We start from the raw sequence: 27,177 nt of genomic DNA, 5'->3' as shown, positions 1-27,177 counted from the left end.
GTGGTGGTTCTCAGAGTGCCGGCCGAAGGGTTCTTACGCGTAAAGAGAAGGGGTCAAGATGAATTTCACTTTGAATGGTAAGAGTTTCGCGCGCTCGGACTGCACCTCCTTGTGTACCGTTTGTCTCACGATCAATATAAGCGCTGCTCGAGCTTGACTATTGGACACACGTATTTTTTGTACATCTATATTTGGAAGTCTACGCAGATAATGCCGATTGTCTTCTACACTCGGCAAAATCGGAGGGAGAGGCATGCCTGGGAATGCGAACGAATGTTGTCTTAAAAACGCGTATCATTAGTCGAACTCTCCAAAAATACGGCAATGGTCTTCGCATACCGCACTTCTTTGCCTCTTCCCAGATGCCACCCGCTTTCCTCAACCCCCCCCCCCCCCCCTTCTCCCACTCTATACGATGAGAAAATACTCACGGGGGTCTTTATGCATTCGCGTAAGACGACTTGGAGGCGAAAGTCATCTCCTTATTCGTTTGTAGCGTTAGCTACACTGGCCTAGCCGAGCCAGTTTCACGTGGCTCCTCAAGAGCCGTGCTGTACATGCGCGAGGATGAGAGATGTCACACAGCTGGCGCATCGGAGCCGGCACCTCCCGCGCACTCCGCCGCTGCCGCGCGACTCGCTGCCTCCGGTCTGCGCTTTCCAGAGGAGTGACGTCGTAGACGAGGTAGACGTACTGGCGCCGGCGCGCGCGCAGCTATTCGCCATCGCTGTGCAGTCGCCGTCTGACACTGCGCTGGAGCCGCTTGATAGCGCCTCTGACTGGCGTTTGCAGGTGGGTAACGACATGGAGAAGGAGAGCGCAAATGCTGCTCAACGGCGCAGAAGAGCGGAGAAGCTTGACTCATCGGATCCCGAAGTAGTTCGGATCCCGAAGCCTGGCAAAATAAATATACATGTGCCACATAATATGTATACCATGTGTGTGTCGTTGGAGCAGCAGTAAGCATGATAATAAAGCTAATGCTAGACAATCAGGAAAGCTAAGAATAATTAGCTGAACCTTTGCTGACGCTACGTTATCCTGGCATAGCCGAGCTAAGCCAAACATTTTTTCTCCTTAGTCAATGAATTAATTCTCCCACGCCTCTCTGCGATACCCTTCTGCACTTAACGTGGTTTTAAACTGCGTCGAGGATCGGTGCCATTGCAAACTTTCTGCAGCTCATCTGGAGTTAAGATCTGTCCAGGCTGGTAGGAGGCTAGGCGTTTCCCGCTACTAGGGATGCCTCTTCCTTATCGTCCGGAGACACCTTGCAACCAGGGAGGCCAACTTCCAAAAACAAAACTGTTTATTAGAAGCAAAAAGTCAAGATCAGATCATATCAACATATGACTATCCAGCGGCGGCCGATGCCCGGCTCGCTCCCCCTCATTCACATACACACCCGTTTATAAACACTCGCGATGTGGGGCGGAACCATTGTTTAAACTCCTCACTCAATTTCGACCAATGAGTGCGTCATATCGTATGATAAAGAAAGAGGCGGGGCACCTTCAGTGTACACGCCCCCTTTCAAGCCCGCCTTCCACGACACATCGTTCAAGTAACACTGTGGGGCACTTACAGCAGTGCCCCAGGGCTCTCCTGTTTACACTTGCGTACATTTCAGTGTAGCTGGCCTGGCGCGGCGACATCACTCGCGAACACAACACTGGTTCGAATGTTGCCAACAATGAACAAGTTATCTCGCCCTTCGCCCCACGCAATGTCAACGCGGGACCTTTGCTCACTGTTGTCCTTTTGAAGTCATAGACCCGCGCCGCCGAAGAGTCCGCCTTGTCGGCATCCAGGCCCCATTCAGACAATGAAGCTGCCGGCACCGAGAGGGTTCGGGCTGCTGCATGTGGCATGCCTACACGCGACGAGACGACCGCCGTACAGCTGGTCTGGCGCGGCGACATCGCTCGCAAACACACAAATTGGTCCGAGGATCGCCAACAATGCATAAGCAACTTCGTCTTCCGCGCCGCGCAATCCATGGCCCGTGTCTCTTATCTCCCCCGAAGCCGCAAACGGCGCACGCCGTCGGAGAGGCTCTTTGTCCACTCTCACGTGCCCCTCCAGATGACACGGCGGAACGACCGCGCGTCTCTGAAACTAATGGTTCTTTTACCGCAAAGCAGCACACTATCGGACCAAGTGAACAGTTGCGCGGTGTCGGCTGTGACTAAACCTCTAACAATCGGAACACGTGTTCTGCACACTGCACGAGGGCTCACTCGAGCCAACGTTCGGCTTGACGAACTTAACTCCTGGTTTTGCAGTGCCTCCGTGATCGGCCCACCTTTGATCAAGCGACGATTTCATGTGATAACGTCATCACGGAACGTCACGTCATGATGACGCCATAATTTAATTCACAATGTTGCCGATCTGTTACGTCACGATGACGTCATATTGTGACGTTATCACGTGCTGATGATTTTTGCACCATTCGTGTTGACGCCGCCTACGCGGGACGCCGACACCGCCGACCGCAAATTTTTCGCGTTTGGTGAGACATCTAAGACTTTCGCCTTAATAGAATATCTCACAAAGGATGAACTGAATAAGAAGCAGTGCCAAGCCAGACAGCGTTTGCCGATAGAAGTCAGCTGCCTTATAACTCCATGAAAAGCCTCTGCACACCAGTTGCGCTCAACAAAGCCCATCCCTACTAATCCAGCAACAGCTCTTCTGGTCACGCATGTACTAAAGAGATTACAGACTTTTGACAACGGCCACCCAACTCTATTACACGGGTAAAGTGTAAGCACTCGCAACGGAGAACGAGCGTGTAGGCGACCCTGCAGAGAGCGCGTGCTCCCACACCTCTCCAAGCCACCCTGCGTGCGCGCGCTACGGAGAGAATCGGCTCCGGGTCTGTCACTCAGCGAAGGTGGTGGCGTGCCGAGAGAGAGAGAGAGGTACGTGATCGTCAAGCGGAGCGCGCGGCCGGCAGAAGATAATGCACCCAGACAGCAGCAGAAGAAGCTGCAGCCGCAGGCGCGGTGGTGGCAAGGCAGCTCTGACTCCGGCGGCGGAAGGCAGGCAGATCGATCGCTTTTCTCGCGCGCTGGCGAAAACCCGCCACCGCTGGCGGCGAGGAGCGAGCGATGCATCGCTCGACGACAAGGAGTGCCAGCTTCGGCCCTCCTCCTTCTCCACTTTTTTCTGTCCCTCTCTTTCTCTAGACGGCCCGCGCACGGAGGAGGGCAGAAAGACGGCTGTCGAAGAAGAAGGTGGCGAAGTGGAGCGCATGGAGGGAGAAAGAAGAAGAGGGAGAGCGGCATTCGGAAGATAGAAGACGAGCGCGCGGCCCGGGATCCGCGGCAAACAGCACCGAGAGGCCCGAGGAAGCGCTCGAGTGCTCGTCGAGATGGCCGACGCGGCAGCGGCACCAACAGCAACGGCGGGAACGGAGACACGCCGGCACCAGGCCACCGGCGACGATGATCAACAGGAGGAGCACCTGCTGATCAGGCACATGCGACCCGACGAGCTCAAGCAGGCCATGGACATCTGGAAGGAGCAGGGCCTGGAGGAGAGCGAGAACAACGTGAGCACCTTCTACCAGGTCGACCCGGAGGGCTTCTTCGTCACCGTCGACACGAGGACAGGTGAGCTGAAGCGCACCTCCCTGCACTCACCTTCGGAAGGAACATGCAGCGGCTGAAACTCGAGTACTACATAGAAGCGCGAAGACGGTCCTTTCCTCGCGGCTCACTCGCGTGCACGCGCGCGCCGGCAGTGACACGTGTTTGGGTGTCAGCGGTGGCTGTCGAAGACGTCGGCGAGGGAGTCGCTTTCGGGCAATTCAGAGTCGATGGCATGCGCAATGTTCGAGGCACTCGTGTTGCAATCTGAAAAAGCAGCGGCTGGCCTCACGAACGGCTTGTGCACTACGCATTCATTCATTCATTCATTCATTCATTCATTCATTCATTCATTCATTCATTCATTCATTCATTCATTCATTCATTCATTTCAATAAAAATCCGAATGGTTTCTTAGCGACGTGACCTAAGGTCAGTCTCTAGTCCTCCAGCGTGTTCCATCACACTAGACGATGAAGAGTCCTTGAAATCGTCGAGTTACATTTTTAAAATTTACACGAGGAAGCCGGGTGACATTTCTCTCCTATAATTCATTTAGAGTATTGCCAACTTGCACAGAAGCTGGAGCGGCAACAAACTTTCCGCGTGGGGATAACTGAGGACGGTGAATGAACTTCCTGTCGTGCACTTGTGTTTTAAAGTTTATAACATGATTTATGACAGTACGTGATTTCTTGAGTTCTTATAGTTAACGCGTCAATGTCACCAAAGACGCGCCAAAATTTACTGACATTGAAAGGAATTAAAGATAGACGAGATCAATGTTAGAATATTGTGTTCTGAATATGGTAGGGGCTCAATTATTCTGATAGAAAAAAAAAAGTGGTCCATGTAATACTGAGAGTTCATGAAAGGGAACAAGCTACATATGTCAATTTTATTGGCGGGGGTTGTCTTCAAGATGCAATTTACCTTTATTATGGACATGACTATAACGTATAATTCATTTCGTTCATGACAAAATATATATAGTTGAACACCCCCGTTAACATTGGCTTCTAGCGCGTGCCTCTTCTTATTGTTAGAATGGGCTGTGAGCCACAACGGGGAGAAAAACAAGCTAGGAAACAGAAGGAACTTCCCCTGTACCCTCAGATAAAGTAATCTCGTTGGAGGCTACTTGGGACTATGTGGCACGGCCCATAAGGAATCGCGAATCTACATCCTGCCCTGGTATATGATTTTGCACGCACGTCTGTTCTCACATCTCTGTTAAAACAGGAAGAAACGGTTCGTTCATCATGTCATCATCAGCGGCCCCTGTCGTACGACATATGCGTAAAGCAAACTGTTGAACATGTTGTAGAATGCCCTAAAACTGTTTCCACATACTCCTTTTTAGAACATTTCTTATTATTAGTTATTACCAGTTAGCTATGTAACTCCGGCCTTCAGGTATGTTTACTCAGAAGGAAAGTGGTTAAGTAAGTGTGAGAAGACAACAGTCTTCAGCGATTTCTTCGTCTCCCGACACATTTACAACGGCAGCAGCATTTTCCATGCATTAACATCGCAGCTGACTGATTGATGTGGAACTGCTTGTGACACTCTCTTTCTCCTGCTTTCCTTATCATTCCTTGTGATGCCTCCTCTCTTCGTTGTTATATCTTGAGCGGTTAAAATTGCGAAAGAATCGCGCGCTAAACTGGAAATCACATCGTGAAAGAACGTGTGGTAGCAACAAACTATAAACTTGCTCGGTCAGCCGAATAAACCCCGCAGAGAACACGAAGGAAACTGCGCGCAACAGATGAGTGATTGTTGCTCGCTTTGGTATTGACATTGTGTGCTCGTTGTTCATTTCGTTGCGTTTTTTTTCTTTTCTTTTTAAGACTGCATCGCTTCGTTTCTTTCCTACACACCGACAATCGATGCGTAGGGAACAAATGTGTCGGGAGGAAAGAAAGCAATTGTTACCTTCCAGAATCACTTCCTGCTCCCCGATTTTCTTCCGCTTCCCGAGTCCCTTATGGAATTTATGTGTGTACCTTCGCCTCGCCGCCTTCGTCGAGCGTGTTGCTCGAGCTGAACGACAGTGAGGTTGAACGTTCGTTGGTGGTCGTGGGACAAGGACAGGGTATAAAAACTGGGTAAAAGGACAGAGAAGAAAAAAAGCAAAGAAAGAATCAAAAGAAAAAGAATGTATGGCTGCGGTGCTCGGATGTCAAGTTTTCCTGTACAGACGTCAAGGCCGCACTCCCTGTTTCCCGCAGCCTCCGCTCTCTAGCGCTGACAGCAAAATAAAGAAGGGAGAAGCACACAGAGGCAGCACAGCATCCTATCTGTGTAAATGTACCGTGCTCCGAGCAATTTCCTCTGCGACGGTGTCACGGTGGAGACAGCCCTGTCGCGTCTGTCGCTCGGCGCGTGTCGGAAGCGCAATTTGACTCCTCGAGACGTCCGCCCACTTTCAGAGTCAAGGGTGAGAGAAAACCCCAAGGTTTGCTTTTGATAATTGTCCTAGTGTCAGTGTGGCTACAGAAAGTTGTAAAATATCGTCTTTTAAACAAAACGTCGAGTGACATTTTTTTTATTCCTCCCTCTTGATTAAATCATAACTATGTCCATATCCGCAGTAAAAGTGAAATATGCCCGTTCGCGCTTTTTTTTTTTTTTGTCAGACGCATTGCGTCGCTTCTCTCACTAATACGACAAAAAATTTCCGCACTAATAACGTTTTCCCTATTCTCAATTTGTTTAATTCTTGCTACCTTTCAAGTTATTAGGAAGATCTTTATGCTGTGAGTTTACAAACATTGGCATGCTAACAAAGAATAATTGCACCTGAGTTGCACATAATAATAACTTTGCCTTATGCAAAGGTCGACGCAATTGTAAGAAAATTTCATTGGCCTTCTCAGCGATCAAGTTTTCGAATACTCTGCCAATAACATGGTGCCATCATTTTATGTAATCAAACATGCGCTTAAAACATTTCTTCCAGGCAGTAAAATGTTGTTATTGGCTTTTAAAATTACATACTTACACGTTTTCTGTGTATACTTATAACTGATTTTGCTAATTCCTTCCACTGTTCCTTTTTTAGAATGATACTGTGAGATTGCTCTTGCAATTGTATATCTGTGTATATATGTTTCATGGTTTTTCTTTTGCTGTCTGCACATACCGAGCCTGAGTTGTTTCTCACATCACAGATGTAGTAGGCGTGATGATACATAGTTTAACTGCATTACTTAATAACCAAAAGCCCCGTTGCAGTCGTTGACTATGGAGTCTTCGTCTATGCGTCTGCGTGCCCTGTAACATTCTTTCAAGTGAACTTAAGAAAGGCCACAGTTTCGCCACAACGGCGAATCAATAAATGCAATAGCACCAAATTGAAATGTTATACGAAGTAAGGCTAGCAGCTAACCGCTTTAGCATCCGACCTGGCGTAAGTCAGCAAAACGCTGGCGTAAGGAAATGCGGCCACTACAGCGAGAAAAGCGTCCCTCGTGCTGTCTGTCGCTTCACCGCAAACTAAGCGTCCAGAATGTTGCACATGCGCGCGATATTCCAGCCATTCCTCTAGTGCCGCCATCTATGCGCTGCCCTTAAACTAAAAGACAGCAACTAGCGCCACCTACGTCACGCTTCCGCAATCTGTATATGTAGAATAAACAGTTCCACTTCTGTTATCGACTGGGCTGGTGCCGTATTCATCGCGGTCCAACAACAACGCAACATAACAGAGAACACAGCACATACAAAGGTATTGGCCATCTGCCGATCCCTGTCGAGATACTGCGCGCCCGCGTCCGGCTTATCAAAGTATACAGTTCCTGCCGGAGCCACGAAGGGGTTTCCTGGGGATCCACCATAGGCCTTTCGCGCGACGAAAGACGGCCGGTGCGTTTCGGTTCCGCTTGAGCTGCGGGCGTAGGCTGCCCCCGCACGCTTTCACTCGCACATGGAACAAACCAGCGGGTGATTACAATGATTTGGACTTTAAGCAGAACCTCACGGCGACGCCGACGACAAGAATGCGCCTGAAGTGTCTATATAATTGGCAATAATAAACATTTTCATCCTGATTGTGGCGTGCCATCATCGACGTGGTATCGTCAGAAGTGACGCGGAGCGCTTGTCCTCTCTCGCTTCTCCGCAATAACAGGCTTTATGGGGAAAAGCCAGCTTTCCGTAATATAACAGTTTACAGTATTGTATCTTCGTATGGAGAGACTTGAGGAAACATCCTTACAATTGTGGTCATTGATACTAGCTTAAGCTAGGTAATGGTGACGTTTTACATTTCTTATCAGGACATCGGGAAGGAATGGCCCAGGCCTCGCGATGGAGCCCGCAATCTTCCCGCATCACATGATGAACGCTGGTGTTGGTCGCGTTGGTGGCAAATAGATTCATTACACTCACTAGTCGCGATCAGCACGTGGGGACACAGAAGCCATCATTGCACCTTCCTTTTCTTTTTCTAAAATGACAGTTACATTGTCGTCCTTCTCCTCCTCGCCAATCACGCCAACAAGTGGATAAAGCTAGAGAAAATGCTCAACCAAGCCGCGTGACCTAAGAGAATCGTGCCTAAAGAGGCCTTAATGAGGGGCACATTTTAATCGATTTCCGGCTTAACTATGTTTTGGTTATTTTGCCGTATTTTCTTTCTCGGCCAGTCCGTGCTATAGGTCGGGGAAAAAGTTCAGTAAGAAAGCACGAACAAAGTGTAGCTAGTCAGCGCACTTAATTGGGCCAGTTGGTTCTGCATGTCGACGATGTGGGTGCTCTTTGAAGACGCGGACTGGGAGGGGACAGCACACACACTGCGCAACTTTCAACTTGTTTTTAGAAAGAGGGAAGCGTCACATATGTACAATGAAGCACGTGAAATTTGATCAGTGCACCGGCATATCTCGCAACCATAATCAATCCGCGAGTCTCATAGTAGAAGACCAAATCAATTTTGTAACGCGCAGATTCATGCGTAAGCATATTTTCATTGTCATTACCAGAGAAAGCGATTCAGTATTTGAATGCTCAGTGATTTGTAATGCGCATGCTCTGGGTCACGTGCTTCAGCGTATATATGTGACGCTTTTCTCTTTCTAATAAACAAGTTGAAAGTTGCGCAGTGTGTGTCCTGTCTCTCCCCTGTCCGCGTCTGCAAAGCGCACCCAAGTCATCGAAGTGTAGCTAGTTGTTGGTTATCGCAAAAATTTTTGTAATGTCTCAAGCCGTCAAGTGCAAACATAAATATAGCACTATCAACTGTAAAAGCTAGTTGACGATAGTAATACTAACGACAGCTAAAAACACCAGTGATACCCATTGTACCCACAGTTATGTATCACCTATATAGGTACCCCTACATTTTTTTTTGTACTGTTTCATGAGAAACAGTCGACGTGTTGCGTAGCAGACAGACAAGTTATGCCAATTACCTAGCCATTACTGTTGTTGGCAGTGTGTAACAACCGGAATATCATTATATCATTGTCAGCTTGGGTGTTACCGTAGTTTTGCGCATGATTTCCACGAGCAGCTAGCATTAGGCTTCATGACTGGTCGATACACGTTGGCTTTTTTTTCTTTTTTTAAGAGTATGATACGTTTGCGTTCCTCGAATTTTCCAAGCGCTGATTTAGGTTGCGTTATGTCAGCCATTTCATTTGTCGTGGGCCAAACGAAACATTAGATCAGGGTTTCTTTCTCTATCCTGCGCAATAATGATCGCACTGGCACGCTAACAGCACACAGGCTGCCTTTGCGACTATGGCGCACGGAAGTACATAAATTATGCTAGAGTACAGAGTTTTCCGTGAAAACGTTAGCACAGACTCAAACTCGACCTCTTTGTTACGAGTCAAGACCTGTTTATCGAGAACCTATGATGTTGATTTAGGCTGAAGGGCTCATCAGGGTAAAAAAGGGAGGAAGCTTCTTACGAGGAAGGGACGAAGACCAGCTAAAATAATGGAAATAAAACTAGCGCTTGCACTGAATCCGAAGCACCAAAGCATAACGAAACATCGTCTGCGATCGGCGGAAAGTCATTAGCATCTCATTACCGACTATGCAGTGCGCTGATTTCTTCGCATCATTTGCATGTATCGATTAGTACTGCAACAGCCGACGTCCTCGATCACGCAGCTGAGCCAGGGGCGTAACGGCAAGGTTTAATGTTGAAAGTACGACGGAAAGTGTTTTCCTCACGCCAAAACGTTCAGATACCTCCACGCGTAGCATTGATAATATCGCTTTTTTACATGCGCATCGCTGGAACTAGTGAAATCGATGGAGACACTCTGACCATAGTCTATTTCAAGAGTTTTATGATGAGTGTGCAATTCAAGCTGACATAAATTTATGAAGTGACTGTCAATATACATAGCCCCTGGGCATTTATTTGTGTAGACAACATACTTTGTACGATTATCATGTATTCCACGCACTCACACTGTCATACGTCTGTTCCAGTAGGACCCATATAGGAACGCGTTCGCGTGTCTTGAAAGGAACATACCTTCTGACAAAACTATAGCCTTTTTCGTTTCCGCTATGCCATAGCTTTGACTTGTAGATTAAGGACTTTGCTACATACGTTGTAAACACGACCAAAAGATGTGCATTTTACACCCCACAAGTACAGCAGGATGTGAGCGTCTTATTGCGACCCTCTAAGACCTAATACGTCAAGAAAATGGGTCGCTCTTTTTCAACCGTAACTAACAGAAACATGGGTGCGCCTACATAAAATTTACGCTATATATGACATAATTAGTTTGAGTGGCGAGTATCTGTAGAATGTTTTTGCGGAGCATCTAGTGCTTCAGCGGCCAAGGTTACGAGAGAATGGTCCCGTGGATGTCATTATTAGTTGAGAGCGCTGTAGGCAGGTAAATGAATTAGTTACCGGAACTCGAGAATGGATAACCTGTGTACTGGTCATTTGTCTGATTGCTCAGTTGTTTGATTATTCTTATAACAATCATCCGTTTTTTTTGTTTTTTTTTTGTGGAGTACATAAGATGCTTTGCAGTGCCATGTAGCCCCTATTTAACCTCATTTGTCCCTTTCACCTGCTGCCATTGACATTTGGTACGAGAGTGCAGATGTCCTCCGCAGTCATTGATAGCCGGTCCCTCACTCACATCGACCTCCTCGTATAGTTCTTAACATGCAAGCAGTATTTTGTTTTGTGGTGCTCAGTGGTGTGACGCTGTGGACAGCGATGATGACTTTATTTTACATAACCTCCGTGCTTGTGTGCTCCCTCTGAAAAAAAAAAAAGCACATCTCTCACCCTGCACTTAAACAGTTTGCTGAGCTCACAATCTCTATTCTAACTTCAGCAATGGTGCTGAGCGAGCACTGCCCTCTTAACCATCTGGATCATTAGTTATACATCTTCGTATCAATATGAGCGCCAGGTTCATGTAGTTATAGATGTAGTCGTTTAAAACAGACGTCGACATGCGCAATTCTGCACGAGCTTATATTCGAAACACGAGGGGTACACTAATGGTGTTTCATCAGTGTTCCTCTTTCTAATCTACGTTACTTATTTGCGCAGTAACATACCGTCTTGACGATGACTCTCTTGCTGGCGGTCACTATCAAATGCTTCGATCGAAAACTTGAACGTATGAGTAGTTGGTGTAAAGGCGGGTTATGACCTTGAACGTAACGAAATTCGAATTCATAATTTTTAAATCGAAAGCATAGCAGTTTCTACTGTAATTGGGAAATCGGGAGCAACATATGGTCTAGGGTCCGTTAACTTAAACTCGAATCTTTAACTGTCTTCAAGTATAATATCTATACGCGCTAATGATACCGGTCCAATGGGGATACTTGCGTTGTACCCTACGTAGATCTCCATCTGGCATACGCAAACACCTACTTACATTTAGTTCGCACTCAGAGTAAGTTTGTTTCTACCACCTGGTATCCGCATTATCGTTGCTTAATCGATATGCAAGAGGTTATCAAAAAAAAAAAGTCAAGCATAACATAAATATAACAAATATTTCATTTCAGCCCTTTACTATTTGGACATAAGATGCTTTGCAGCCCCGAAACACCATGTTAATCATCATCATGATCACAAACATAATCATCATTCACCTCAGCCTTTAAACTTTCATCGCGGTCCTGCTTTAGTATCGTAATTTCACAACCATTATTCGAGGCAATAGGCAAGTGATCAGTTTACTTCAAAGCTTCCAGTCAGTGATCATACTCATTGCACAATAACATCGCCTTCGCGCGTTTACGGAAGCACTGGTGCGTTTAATTAATCCGCTCTGCCACATGCCATGGGTGTTCCGGCAATGAAGTGACCCTACAAAGTACACCGTGTCTCAGCAATGTCCTACTAAATTTTGTGACAGCTTCAGCATTCATTGCCCGACTAATCATTCAGATGTCTTCGTTCCGTTTTCTCCCTGCACTAAGACTATAGTCTTCTATATATTGCCGAATAGTCTTCTTTCATTTACATTTGACTATTATCATTGATAAATAGCCTTCTTTACGAACTGCTTGTCGATGTTCTGGCAAGCTTACTCTCTGATTTATATAGTTTCAGAGGCGCTTTCTTGCTCTTATTATTTTTCCGTATGCATATATGTGTATTGAAATGATGCGCAAATGTAAAAACACTAATTTCATATTTAGTGTACCTCACAAGTGTTTCTTTTACGGCGCTTACAGTGTTTACGTTGTTGAAATATGTTGTCTAGAATCATAATTGCCAAGCATGCCTTTCAAGCAGTGCCCTCTTATTCTTTACCCTACTTGGGCTGCTTAAAACATTTTTTTAAATAACGAAGGAAAACTAAGCAAATGCGCTGTACAGGCTGTCCGTCTGCGCTTCAGTGCAATTACGGCGTATATCAAGAAGAAAGAAAGAAAGCAGAAAAGAGAAAAGTGCTTCTTCTGATTTTTTTTCTTTCCTTTACATTCGTTAGCACTCACGATTTCGAAAGCGCACGGGTTAACAGACAGGTAGTCGAAGAGTGCGGACTGTCTGAGCTACCGAGAGAACTCATTGAAAGAAGTCACCGGCTGAAGAAAGAAAGACGTCCTTTCTCTCCTTCTCTTCCACCCTGCCTACCGACAAGCGCGGAACCGCACCGCGCATGCGCCGACGTCGGCTGTCAACTGCAATTCGAGTTCCCACAGACCAAGCAAGGGCCACGCGGGAGCCGGGGCTAGGCGGCGAGGCCAGCTGTATAGTGTAAGACGATGACGACGTTGGTTCCACGGTCAGGGTCGGGAGCGCAAAGCATTGGAGGAGAAGGGCATTGGCGAAAACTCCGAGGGAAAATTCGAGAAGGAAGCGCGCGGGATGAGGAAGAGGAGAAAGTTGGATCTCCCGGAGGAGTCCCGCGGTCGGTTCTGGCTCGCTTTTCAGATGTGTTGTTGCGCGCTCGGCGCTGAAGATTGGAACCGAAGCCGCACTGAGAGCGCACCACCAAACAGCACAATGACAAAGACCTTGGGGTAAGGGAGGCCAAATTAAACGCCGTGCCTCGGAGGAGACAGCGTGGTGGAAAGTGCGATGAAAGGTCGAACGGTCGAACTATACAGGCTGCCGTTCCGTAGAGGGATGGCATTGTTAGGAAGTGTAAGCAAAACGACGAGACGAAGATAAAAGAAAGAAAGAAGGAAATCGAAATCGGGCGCACAAAACTCGGGAGTGCGCGTACGGCTTCGGAGAAAGGCGTGAGCCAAGAATCGATGGCCTGTACTGTACACCGTATATAGTATATTATGGCGTGGCCCCCCGGAAAGTGATCCGAGAGAGGTGAGAGGGGTGATAAGGAGAACGACGAAGGGCAAGTGCCGCAGCCTGCCGACATTCCTCTGTGGAGGGGCAGCGCTGACGAAACGGAGGCAAGGCTTGAGGACAGGTCCGGGTCGGTAAGGCTGGCTACCGCCACAGCGAGAGCGCGCAGGTCCAAAGATCCTCCCCTAAGCATGGCACACATCCTCATAACCTCGAATGCTCTCTCCTCCGCATCGCATACTCTTCCTCTGGGCCAGTGTACGCAGGCACATGGGAAAGCCAGTATGCCCGCGGGCTTCAGCAGTTCGCGCTAGCTTATGCAGTGGTGGTGCCCGTTGTGAGCGCAGTCACTCAACCGGAGTTCTCCTTTCCCCTCCTATTTATTTATTGTGCATTTTCTTTCCCTGTTCATTCTTTCACTGCCTTCCCACTCGTGCATGCCTCTTCATAACAACGTTCCATGGCGCGTGTGCGCGCTCCAATATGGCCCTGAACAAAGTTAGCTTCGTCAGTTGACCCGTTTTAATATATATATTTTACCCGAGCTTTTTTTTTCTTTTCATAGCTCCCTCTATCGGCCCGTCGTGAACTATAAAGGCTGTTCGCCGAAGGAATGTGGGATCCTCTCCCAACATCGCTCCCTCAAGCTCCCATTCCTCTTTTCCCAGTCGAAGATTAATTCGCAGAATATGGAACGCGGTATGTCTGAAGGGAAGCTCCTCCCTCCCACTTTCTCTCCGACTGTCGTCCGCCGACGGTCAGCAAGCGGCGGAAATGAGTGCGGAGCCCAGCGAAAGGGTGCTTCGTTTTATGTCGGTGCCCCGCACCGGAATGAGAATACCGGTGAACGGGCATAAATTATTATTTCGTGTTTTGTCTGTGCTTTTCGTGGTCTTTCTCTCTTTCCCCCATTTCTGAGCGAAGGCAGAGTCATAGCGAATGACAAGCGAAAAAGCAAAAACGAAGTAGTAAATGACTTGGTTATGACATCAAAGGCTTGTGATATCGGAATCTGGAGCGGAAAAGTTCAAACTTGGCTTCGAAATTGACAGCGCGTGCCTCCAAACAATCATTCCATTGTTTCGTTCGGTCGGAGATAAACGCACGTGAGCGATATGTGTCTCGCTGATCCTTGTTAGAGAACCAGGTGGTGAGAAAGAAGGATCAAGGGGTGGATACACTGGGAAAGCCAGAGTACGTCAGGGAACGGAAACTTGGGAACATAGAGTGAACATACTAAGCTCCTGCTATGTGTTGAACGTTTCACAATTGTCGTTCGATAATTTTGGTCACTATAACCCTAACAAAGCACTCTGTCGGAGTAACTTGCCGCTCAATAAAGTAATAGTTGTCGTTCGATAATTCTGGTCACTATAACCCTAACCAAGCACTCTTTGTCGTAGTAACTTGCCACTCAGTGAAGTAACAGAGAAGATACTAGTTGAAAATACGCTAAATTGGCGTGATATGTACCAGGAACGGGACTGACAAACTTTAGAAGATTGTCACGTTTCATCAAACGCATACTATTCGTGTAACTTAGTAATACTTGTTGCTGGGCTAGTTTGTACATGCTTACTGTTGTGCACCGGTTCTTGGGTAAACTTGGGTAAGGAGATATCGCCGGCTTGACGTATTCGACGCCAGCACGTGCAACGCCGCTAGGCGGCAGCGGCACCGGTGGAGGTGAAGCCATTTATGTTGCCCGTTGTCACATACTATATTGATTTCGACGTTCGAGAAAGGTGGTGGGCAGCAGTGCTAAAGGGAGGACGCGAACGAAAGATGGTTACACTGCTGTTCGCCAGGTGTTACAACCGTCGAGATCAATGTAGCGTCTGTGAGCAACGCTTGCGCCCGAGGAGACATCGGTATCGTCACACGTTCGAGGCCATTGAGCCCGCTACCCTCCTTCCAGTTCATTTTAGAACGGTACGCCCAGAAGAGCAACTGGTGACGTAAGCAGGCGCGCGCTCTTATGTGTTAAGTGGAGGAGGGAGGGCGAGGCACGCGACACCTGGCGAGTGTCAGAGGAAGTGCACCCTACTGGAGCACTGTCCTGTGATACGTGAGGCAAATGCTGTGTCAACCGGCGCACAAATGGCGCAACGGGAGGGAGGACTGGACGAGAGCGTGGGGCGTGGACGATATGCCATGAACACTCCAGATATTGGCAATCCTTTGACGTATTTTAACTTCTGACATACCTTAGTGTCCACTCTATAGCATATACAACGCTTATCTTAACCCTTTCCATCCCTCTTATATTGTCCTTATTTTTACTGGGTCATCTGACAACTTGCACCGAGCTAGAAAGGGTAGTCTGGAAGGTAGTAAAAAGTGTCACTCGGTGCTCGTGCGACTAAAAAAAAAAAATTGGGGGACGCTTAAGTTTCGCCTTTAAGAGTTGAACGCGATAGCGATCTCCTGCCCCTAGTGCGCACTTCGAACACTACGAGTGTTTATCAGAATGCGCGCACTAAGGTGTGTGCCTTATGTAATGGGTAGCATGCTTTAAACCAGGAGCAATTATGCGTGAGAAACTTTTTCGAAGTTGCGATGCACCCACTACGTGGTCTTAAGGGAATACGAGCAGTAATGTGTGTGCCTTTTGTAATGGGTGGCTGTCTTTAAACCACCAAGTCGTTATGATATTGACATGGTGTGACGCCCGATGGCAGTGTACGCTTGTACCACGCAATATTACTGCGATATTACATCTCGTACTGTGACACCTTTATACAGGACGCGTATTTTTGGGAAGCATGAAAGTTACTTTCAGCGCAGCTCCAAGCAAAGGAGTGGCTGTGTGGTAGAACACCTGCTTGCCACGCAGACGGCCTGGGTTCGATCCTCACTCGCACCCAACATTTTTATTATTTATTTTATTTGCAGCTTTTTCGATTTTTCGGTCACGGACAAGATGATGATTTTTCGCTCACAACCAACGGTGCCGACGCCGACGGCGGAATTTCTGCGATACGAGCTCTTTAACGCTGTCGCGTTAAAAAAAAAGCCGGGTGTAGCTTGCACTAGTGGCCCAAGGCTAAAGGCACATCGGAGATGATCACTTCGTAGCTTGTCCTGGTCTTACGAAGTGATGCCAAGTTATACGAAGTCCTGTAATGTGATCCTAAGTTATACGAAGTAATGCTAAGTGACGCCAAGTTCTCATCGAGTCCAGCACAGTCGCCTCTCGCCTTTTCGGCCGTACTACGTCGTGGACTACTTTAAACGAGTCTAGTCCAGCGCAGTCGCCTCTCGCCGTTTCGGCCGTACTACTTAAACGAGTGGAGTCCAGCAGTCTCGCTTGGCAGCGCACCGCGGTTCTCAGTAAGCGGCTTCCTCATCGGCAGTGCGAGCCTTCTTTGGTCTCCTGGAACAACTTCAAAGCGCCAAAAACAAGGAGTCGTTAGCGCTCGTTGTGTCCAATCTTTTTCGTCTGTCCTTGTTTTTGGCGTTTTGAAGTTCCATGATGTCTTACAAACTCGTCCAAGCTTCCGTGCTCCCATGCTTCTTAGGTCTCCCCATGTCTGCGTCTGGAGCCGCGCGCCACCGCCACGCTCCAGCTATATATAGAACGAAGGAGCGCATGCGCAGTTGGCCGTGACGTCACATCTGGCGCGACCGAGCGGTTCCTCGCAGTGTCCAGGCAGGCGGGCTGGATGGCGGAGTAGTGTATGGGCTAGCGAAGTAGGCGCACAGCTGTGCAACCGAGGCAGCACGCGGTGACGTCATCGCGGCGCGGAGATTTTCGTTCGCGTTGGACAGATTACGGCCGGCTTAAACAGCTCCGGTGTTAAAACGCGTTTCGGCCGTGAGCTTCCCTTCGTCCGAATTAGGTGGCATCATACAACTCAGTACGTAACAAAGATTGTAGGGCCTGGGTCTTAGGATGGGCGATTAAAATTTTTAATCGAATAATCGGTAATCAATTTAGCCTTTAATCGATTAATTGCTTTCGGTGGAATGTTTTAATAGATTAGTCGATTAATCGACATTTTTCGTGGGTGCTTTAAAACCGATATCTCTTTGTTTGAGAGGCATCGTTCGTGTTTGATATACACCCAAATCTTTTTATCAGACGCGCTGACGATAGAAAATTCCCACTTTTGAAAGTGTCGTAAGTGAAGTTCGTGTTGCCCCTTTCTCCGGTGTGAACCGAGAAAGCCGGCTCTCGTATGTCGCTGATGAGAGGAGACTTAGACTGGGTAAAATGCAGTTCGTTTATTCCGATGCGCACTCAGCGCGTTCCGAAATCCGTCTCTCCCCGGACCCTCCTTTCAGGCCTCTTAAAACACTGCTGCACGGGGTCTTCACACGTTCAGGCACGGCACTCTCGAGCGGAGGTCACGTTCCCACGGTTCGAGCACGGCGCTCGGATGCCTCCAGCCATCGAGATCTGAACACCATAGTCGTCGGGTCATTTAGCTCCGCAGAGTCGCAGTCCGTGGCGAGCACTTGAAGTCGTAAATCTGAGCTCCGAGCTCGTTGAGCAGACCCTCGCTGCCGTCGCTGTCCGAGTCCCACGCACCGGCGTGCGCCCAGCACACGGAAATACGAGGCGCTGACGGAGATGTTCCGGCCAACACCACCACGCGTTTCCGAAGGCGCTCTTCCAAGAAGACGCCGCCGAAGCCTGCTGATATACGTGCCGACCCCCGGCATTCGCCTGCAGCTCGGTTTTGTTTATACGAGTCGCAGGCGCCGCATTGCTCCGCCCGACATCGTATTTTCTCGAAGCCTGCCTACTCGAGCTCATCGAAACCGGAGGCGCGTTCGGGGACCACACTGGTTGGAAAGTCGCAGCTGAAACATGCAGTGTGGCGGAGGGTGAGGAAATCCCGAGAAAGGTAAAAGAGAGACGAGGAGGAAGAGAAATTAAATAAGACGCTCGCTTTCGTAAGCACGGCATCTTTTCTCGGTTCGTCGGTTAGATATTGTGGAAGCCCTACATAATACTATAATTGCGGACTGACGCGATCTTTTCCTTGAGGTCACCCATGCAGAGATTACACAGAAACATACTGGCCTCAAACAAACCATCGGTGCAGGCAACTGCGGGAGTGACATGACTTTCTGCCTCCCGGCTAGAATAAACATCAGCTGCGCCAGTATACTCCGCAGGTTTCATCTGATCGTTGCCTTAACACGGCGCCACTCACATCTTTTCAATCGTACGTACAGCCTGAACGATGAGCGCTATCTAGTGCATCGACATTACAACATAAATTTAGCGACGGTCCTTTCTTGTCACAGCAGAAGACCGGGGCCTCTAGCTGAAAGCTGTATTTCTCCCTAAATATGCGACCATACCGTATTACTAAATGCTACAAGGTCACTTCTTCAATAGTAATCCACTGCAGGGGCGTAGCCAGAAATTTTTTTCAGGGGGGGGGTTCAACCATACTTTATGTATGTTCGTGCGTGCGTTTGTATGTGTGCCTGTATATATACGCACGCAAAACTGAAAACTTTCGGAGGGGGTTCGAGTGGGGGGTGCCGTAATCGATTAATCGAGTAGTTTTAATCGATTAATTCGATTAATCGAAAGCCGGAAATCGATGACGATTAATCGATTAATTGTGGACCTTTAATCGATTAATCGTTCATCGGTTTTACCATCCCTACTGGGTCTCAAGTGCTGGGCCTCGCACCTCGGTTACAGCCTAAACGCAGGGGTGAGACGGCTGAAATCGATTTGGGAGCAGTTTTGGGAGCAGCAAAATTTCAATTTAGGAGCAGGAGAACCTTGTTTGGGAGCAGTTAGTGGCATTTATTATGTCGTTTTTGGAGCTTGAAAAAAACTAAATTTGTAGCAACTTGGAGGAAGAAACGCACATTTTAATCGGCTTAGAATACACATAACGTTCAAAGAGCCTTTGGAGAAAGCTTTTTTTTAACATATTATTGCCAGGTATGAACTACACTACCTTTTTACAAACTACGCAATTTATATAACCCGGGTAACAACATATGAAATAGATGAAAAAAGTTTTTTAACTAGGTTCACTTTACATTTGAAAATAAAAAAAGAAAAAACATCACATTTTTCAAATAATAAAAAAATCTGATTGCACAAGAATTGTAGTCACATAGCAGTAGGTCTTTGAACGGTCAATGAACGATTCTTACTAGCACGCGATTGCGGCGACGCCTTCACGTGTAACATCAGGAAAGAACAAAAGCGGTATGGAGGCGACCGATGAAGGCATGGGGGGGGGGGGGGGTCACATATATTTACAACCACTCAGAGGCGATTACCACAGCACTATGGAAGCCTCCATTACAAAGGCGCGTAGAAGGACACGCTTGGGCGCGTTAACATGTCCTGCGAACGTATCCCTGGCGCTGCTTCTAAAGTTAGGTACGTTTTCCCACGCTGAAACAGATGCAGGCTTGAAAATTCTTGTTTACGGGGCCGTTTCGGCTCAGTTAGGCGCAATTGTTGCAATTTTTATGCTTTCGGAGCAGCTTGGCGCAGGAAAACGGAATCGTATCAAAAATGCGCAATATGCGCAGCTGTCTCACCCCTGCTAAACGTCACAGGGTCCCTTATGCATTCGCCGACTAGAAGACAAAAGCCATCTTTTTTGTCTTCTTCTTTTCAATCGATTGTATTGAACCTCCCCCTCCCCCCACTGAAGGTTTCTGCACGCCATGTGGTGCTGTACAGCCTCCGGGATCGGCCCACCTTTGGCCAAGCGACGGTGTCATGTGATGACGTCATAATGATGTCATAAATTTTGGGGCTCTGTGGCGTCATGATGGCGTCATGTGTCAACACGTGACTTTTTGCATCCTTCGTGTTGACGCCGGCGGTCGCTTTTCGCGTTTGATGAGGCATCTGGGGTCTTCCCCTTAATGAATACACATGTCTCGCTCACAAAACGGCGGTTCGCCTGTCTTCACCTCTGTAACAGAGATGTACCAGCTGGTTTCATCCAAAACACAAGTAGTTTCTTTATGCTAATGTTCTTGCTTGGCATATAGGAAAATAAAAGTCCGTCGTTTTCTGAATACAATTGCCTTTTTTTTTGGCATCAGTAATGGTGTCAAGATATTGGACAAAATTTGTTGGTGTGCTCAAGTTTTCTATTTAAAACCAGCGACACAAGCTCTTCTCTTGGTATCTATTCCATTACTCTAACCGACCACCTGTTTGTCCTACGCATTATGTAGCCTGCGTATGTGTCACACACTTCGGTGAGGCCCCCGCCGATCTAACAACGGCGTTGCGGCAGACTCGCAGGCTTCCACTTTACGCTTAGGCCTGCGACGCCTGAAAGGCCTCGGAGTGGTGCATATCGAATTTGTAATGGCCGGTCGACCCGTGCGGGGTTGCACGTGTAGTGGTGTGCAGGATGACCGACGCACGCATTGAGCGGACACGGACATTTGATACGGAACAAATAAGCATTTAATTATTACAAGGGCAACGGCAAGAGGTACAATGTGCACTAAGAGGAGACAAAAAAATATGCGCGCTAAAAAGAACAACTACAGAGCAAACTACGTACTAAATGAACAACAACAGGTACAACTTAGAGGCAACGCGGGATGTTAATAAAATGATTATAGACATGATTGTGGCTAACAGAAATTAAAGGACAACTTATGAGAAAGGTAACGCGCTCCCGCTTCGGAACTCTTATGCGACACAGCGCACCATGATACAATATTTTAAAGCTGGTTAAAATACAAAAAAAAAACGGTAACAAAAAAAACACAATAAAAAGTTCCGTACGGACCATTCCAGCTCGTGGTACTCGTAGGGGAGGTGACGTGGTGCCGCCGATGGTCTCGCAGCTTCGGTAGACGACGAGGGTGCCCGGTGTTGCAGCCGACTCGATTCGTTGCGCGGGACACTCCGCGCTCGCCACCTACGCGAGACTCGCGACACCGATGACCGCGCTCTTCGCTGGTTCAACGTCAACTGCCGCAAGCAGTCAAATTCTTTCTCGGCGTTGTGGCGTGACAGCAGGCTCGCGGGGCTACGTCTGAGATATATGTCTGTTGCTGCCCCGGATGCCTTCACGCCATTTCCTCTCCTCCGTGAGCCGGAGACAGCCGCGTTCAGTCGTTAAAACTGATGGTGAACAGACCGCGGCTCTCCCCTCGAAATGGTTCCGGAAAGCGAGAGGTGTTTGCCTGTCATCGCACCTCCCGCCTTCGAACCGATCGTTGCCGTGTTCAACTTTCGACTTCGAAGCCTGGCGCCTGGGAGGCCGCGGCCGACAGCACGGCGCCCTTCCCAAGGCACGAAGGTTCGCGCGAGCGAGAATTCCAGACGTTTGTGACAGTATGCCCACTAATCACATCCCCCTAAATATATGCCCATTTCCTTCCCCTAATAACTGTGGTCGGTTACAACTTCTCCTCTGTCCTCGTTCCATTTGCGCTATGCAAACATGTCGATACAGCATCTAATGCACTGCGATCGATTATTGATTAGCCAGGACATGCATATAGATCAGCGTCACCACGTACGACAAACAAGTTAATTTTGCGGAAAGGACTCTGTTTTTCTTTTGCTTGCGATATTTGCAGCACCTTTTGAGCGCCTGCTTTTTTGCATCTTAGAAAAGAGCATTAATGTTGATTGTTATTATAAAACACATCACGCGACTGCGGACACGCGATACGTTCCGATCAGGATATTTAAAACGCGTAAGGTATATTAAACAAGATAATTAATAACATCCCCCCCAATTGCACTAGAGAAGCTGGAGACGTCTCGAACCTTAGAACCTTAGAATGATCGCAGGATGGCTGGGATTGTACAGCGCTCTCCTATTTCTTAGGTCGCTGTGTCCTCCACCTTCCTTACGTCAGCTGAAGACCGTGGTTAAGCGCACTTACCTTACTGTTTGAGCTGTACTAAAAATGTAATAAAATGCGTTGAGTGTATTACCGAATCGCCAGCACTGTTCCACTCGTATTTCATACTAAAGCGCTAGTATTCATCCACGGCCTTGTGGTCTCGTAAAACAACGTTATGTCAACGAAAGCAGGGGAATAAAGGATTCTCTTTTCTTTCTTAGACACAACCTCAATGAGAACCAACAGACAATCAAGCCAAGGAATGTCCCAATTCGTCTTTTTACATTTTCCTGTGCTGCCCTCTGCCGTTTTGGTAGGGTGTTGGTAGGGTGTTGGTAGGGGCCGGAACAAATGGTATCACCAAAACGAAAACCTCCGAGACCAAGAGGCGTCTTGCGACTTTTCCGGTGGGAAAAGGGCGCATGCGCGGTGGCATCGTGAAAAAGGTGGATTACACATCCATGCTGAAACCCTCAGTATCCATTCAGTGTCCAGTGGCTAGATAAAACAACCTTGTGTCACAATTGCACGTCTATGCGAAAATCCTCAGTATCCATTCAAGGTACAGCGGTCACATAAGAAACATTGTGTCCCAATCACACGTGTATGTTATACAGTCAACCCCACAGTATCCATTCAGGGTCCAGTGCGATAAAACTATCTTGTGTCCCAATTGCACGTCTGTGCGAAAGCCCTCAGTATCTATACAGGGTACTGTGGCCACATAAAACAACCTTGTGTTCCACTTACACGTGTGCTACAGTAAAGCCCTCAGTATCCATTCAGGGTCTAGTGGCCACATAAGACAACCTCGTGTCCCAACTACATGTCTCTCTGCGCAGGTCGGGTGGTGGCCACGTGCGCCTGCGTGCGCCAGCACGAGTCGCTCTTCTTCGTGGGTATGTACGCGGTGCGCAAGCATCTACAGGGACGCGGCATAGGCATCAGGCTCTGGCGCACCATGGCCAGGCGGCTGGGAGACTGCAACGCGGGCCTCAACGCTGTGCCCAAGCACCTCAGCACGTACCGGGACCACGCGGGCTTTGGCCACCTCGACACTTGGAACACGTTGGTCTACAGCGGCACTGCCGTCAGCACCGACAAGCTGGCGCGGCCCACGGAGGAGCTGCGTGCAGTGCCAGTCACTGCCAACCTATTGCCCCAGGTAGGCTGGGGTCATAGGCGTGCGCACAGGGGGGCAAGGGGGGGAGGTTGCACCCCCCTAACATCTAAGGGGGCACCAAGTCTGCCCCACACCTTTACTCAGCCGGACTTGTACAGTCATCGTTTAATGTTCGCCATTCGAAGAACTGTTAACTTCCCGCTGTCACCCCCAGAAAGCAGGCGACCAGGCAGGCGTTTGAGCAGCACGTCATCGCTTCATTTTTATGTTTGCATTCATTGAGAAGCTTTTTTTTTCTTTCGGACTAAACAAAAGGAAGAGGGGTGGAGGCTGCGGTGATACTTGGCTCCCCATAATCGAGTACCCTTCGCGCGTTTTGTGGCCAGAAATGCATCCACAACCAATTTTATTGAAACGGGCTAAAAATTAGGCAACTCGAAAAATGCAAGGATGCGAAAGGCTTACCTTTGTGGCCATAAATGCACCCACAATCAATTTTATTGAAATGGGATGAAAATTCAGCGACTCGATAAATACAAAAATTCCAAAGGCTTACCTCCGTGGCCAGAAGTGCAGCCACAATACATTTTATTGGAATGGAGATAAAGTTCCGCAACTAGACAAATAGAAAAATTCCAAAGGCTATAGGCCTTCGTGGCCAAAAGTGCACCCACAATAAATTTTATTGAAATGGGATGAAAACTTGCAAGTCGAAAAATACAAGAATTGCAAAGGCTATAGGCTTGCCTTTTTTTGGTTAAAGGGAAGGGGTATTGGTCAAGTGCTCATTTTTCTTTAGTAGACACGGCCAAATGAAACCAACCGACGATGAAGCCCATAAAGGTATAGGGAACGTTATTTGTTGACTTTAACTGTAGTGTAGTAATTACGATATAAACGTAAAGGAATTAAAGTGGACGAACAGACAACTTGCCGCTGGTAGGGACCGAACCTGCAACCTTCACACGATGCTCCGCCAGTATGCTTCAGGCGATGCCGTGCCAGTACGATGCTCTGCCAGTATAGCTACGTTGGCGGTCGCCCCCCCGTCCACGTTATTGGGTATTTCTGTAAACGTGCGAGTGTTGGCCAGCGCCATCGCAGCCGTGACGGTGAGTGTAGATAACACTTTTGCCAGCTGGCTTCACGTAGTACGTGAACTTTTCACGAGCTAGCGGATCACCAATAAACCCACGCAGACCTCCATGCATTTCGGTTATGATTTACCTCTCCGTCTTTCTCTGTCCTCTTTTTCTATGGCGCAGGTGATCGCTTACGACGCCCTGGTGCACTGCTACAACCGCGAGAAGGCGGTCACCTACACCGTCTACGACACGGACGGGTTCGCTCGAGCCGTGGTACGGCGGCGGCCCGACGGCAGCGAAGTGGTATGCGGCTTCGGCAAGATTGGCACGAACATCCTGGGCGGCGCCATGATGGGACCCCTGTACGCCGAGGACCGCCGTGCGGCCGACGTGCTGCTGCGCGCGCTGGTGGATGGGAACCCGCTGACGCGCGTCAGCCTCACCATGATGGTGGTCGACTGCAACCCGGACGGCGTCGGTCTGGCCGAAGACCTGGGCCTCGAGTCGCACATGCGCGTGCCCCGGTGCTACCGCAAGGCCATCGTGCCGGCCCGCTTCGAGCAGATATTCGCGCAGCACGACCTCAACTTCTCGGCCTTCTAAGACAAAGCCGCGTACGCCACGTGTATGTCTTTTGGCGGGGTGGGTTCGGCGGAACGTAGCGAAACGTCGCTTGGTCCGGGGTGTAACTTTGCCGAAGGCAGGTTTCCTCTCGGCGTCCTCGGTCTAACTCAATGCTGCGCTGGAAGTCCGAGCATATGACTCAAGCTCTGGAACGTATCTGTTGTATATTCTCGCTGGGCGATTGGACGAACACGTATGTTCAGACACGTGCACGACTGTTGTTAGCCTGATAAGGAGAAGATCGTGTGCGGGCAGCTTACATCTCTCCTCCCCTGTTTGCGCTCCCTCTTATTCTTCGGTCGGGGCATATGGCCCGGATATTCTGCGCATACGGCCCGGAAAGTCTGCGTATATGGCCCGGATGGTCTGCGCGTATGGTCCGGATGTTCAGCTAATTTCACTGCGCCCCAGTTATGTGCTGAAGGAAGTGCGCGCATACAAAAACGTGTATATGCATCCCGGAAAAACATATCCGGTACGGTTTATATATCGGCCACTTATCTTGAAGCGACAACTACACCAAGTAAATTATTAGTGATCATGGTACTAGATCACCGCGCTCCCATTCAGTCTAATCGGCGTTTCAGTTAATTACTTATGTTAATGCTGCAGTAGCTCTCCTTGCCTGCACAAAATAGTCGAATAAAGTGATAGGGGAGGACGAAAAAGCTACATTACAATAATTCATGCATGCACTATAGACAGTGCTGGGAGCTATTGACAAGCTTATAGCCGCGTCAATTCTGAAGGCCGGTTCGCGGCTACGCACTTGGTATGAGAAAGTAAGACGTTGCGCTGTGCGCCTGTTGCGATGAAAAAAGGCTGCTTTGTCGGCAACAAATGAAAGGTAGAAAGAAACATAGAGTTCACGTGCTCATTATTGATATCCTCGTGTCAAAGAAGAGACCTCTGCACTGAAGATGATCTGAAGTAGGGAGGTGCCGTGCTAAGGGACCTGTGAAAGCTCTGCTCAGCCGCTCATACGCACTGTCGTCTGGTGAGCGCCAGAATAATAACTTAAGAAAGAGCAATCTCGCTAGCTACTCCTCCAGCTTCCCATACTATACCTCCCAACCCCACCCCTCCAGAGGTATAAGTGTGAAGTTAATCGAGCAGATCCGAGTACATAGACTTCGTGTATTCTATGCACGTATGGCTAGCGAAGTCGCAGCTGCGTGCCACATACACAGCTGACGCCTGACGGCCTTCTGTGTAGTTAAGGCAGAAAGGCGGGCTGGTTGATTTGAATATAATGGCGCATTTATAGCGCTGAGAAATGGACGCATGGCAAGAATACGGGACGTTTTGAGCACGTCCGTTTCCATGTCCTGTAAATGTGTCAGATGATCCGCGCTGCTTTTTGGAGTGAAGTTTTAAATACCTACAACCAATACTGTGTACTTACGACAAACACCCGAGCTTCACGTCTTGAGCGTTTCGGTAACTCTCTTTTTGTGTGTATGTGCGATAGTACCAGTCTGTTCTACATGAATAACACTATAGAATAGAAAGAGGCAAACAGTGCAAGTAGTATGACGACTTATTTTTTTCTCGTATTTTATGCATATGATCAACATGGCCTGAAACACTGCTCATATATCAGCTGAAAGTGCATATCACCTCACAATCTGTACGCTAAAAATGACAGTAGAACTTCCTCCGAAAACATTTTTCGCCAAAGAACACGAAAATTTGCACGTTTATGTTAGTCACGTCAAGGGTAGCGAGATAACTGCACCGAACTGCTGGTTCATGCATGCAAGTAATGCACGCTTTGTAGACGTAGCCATTAAGAACTTACAACTCGACTGAGAACGAACAGCGCTGTGCAGGACACAGGCTTGATCTAAGCTCTGTTTGGCGACTGGCGAATACGAAATAAGAAAGTAAATATGCTGTATGTTTGCTCGTTTGTTTGTTTACAACAAAGCGCCATTAAAAGCCACATTTGACGAATATGCGAAATATGACTTAGAAATCAAACGCGCTCTTTTTTTTTTTTACTCTACAGAGTGCTCCTCAAGAACAGCTGTCGTTGAAAACGTTACAAGGCTACGCATCAGCCTCGAATCGCATTATTTTAGTAGGATAGAATACTGGGCGAGTTGGTGCAGATTCATCGTGGCTAACAACGCTATTAACACGGACGAACACGAG

At 48.3% G+C, this 27,177-nt stretch overlaps 1 protein-coding gene across 1 annotated transcript; it reads left to right on the top strand.

Annotated features, from left to right (window-relative positions):
- Positions 1-3,247: 3,247 nt before the first annotated feature.
- LOC119387648 (uncharacterized) lies at positions 3,248-27,177 on the top strand. The gene is made up of 3 exons (XM_037655110.2): positions 3,248-3,620; positions 23,031-23,353; positions 24,577-27,177. The coding sequence occupies exons 1-3, from the start codon at positions 3,380-3,382 to the stop codon at positions 24,997-24,999; spliced, it is 987 nt and encodes a 328-aa protein (XP_037511038.1). The 5' UTR covers positions 3,248-3,379; the 3' UTR covers positions 25,000-27,177.

This window comes from Rhipicephalus sanguineus, chromosome 3 (assembly GCF_013339695.2).
Source record: "Rhipicephalus sanguineus isolate Rsan-2018 chromosome 3, BIME_Rsan_1.4, whole genome shotgun sequence".
Classification (NCBI taxonomy): domain Eukaryota; kingdom Metazoa; phylum Arthropoda; class Arachnida; order Ixodida; family Ixodidae; genus Rhipicephalus; species Rhipicephalus sanguineus.
Note: the sequence above shows the minus strand (reverse complement) of the source record. Positions and strands in the feature narration are given on the sequence as shown.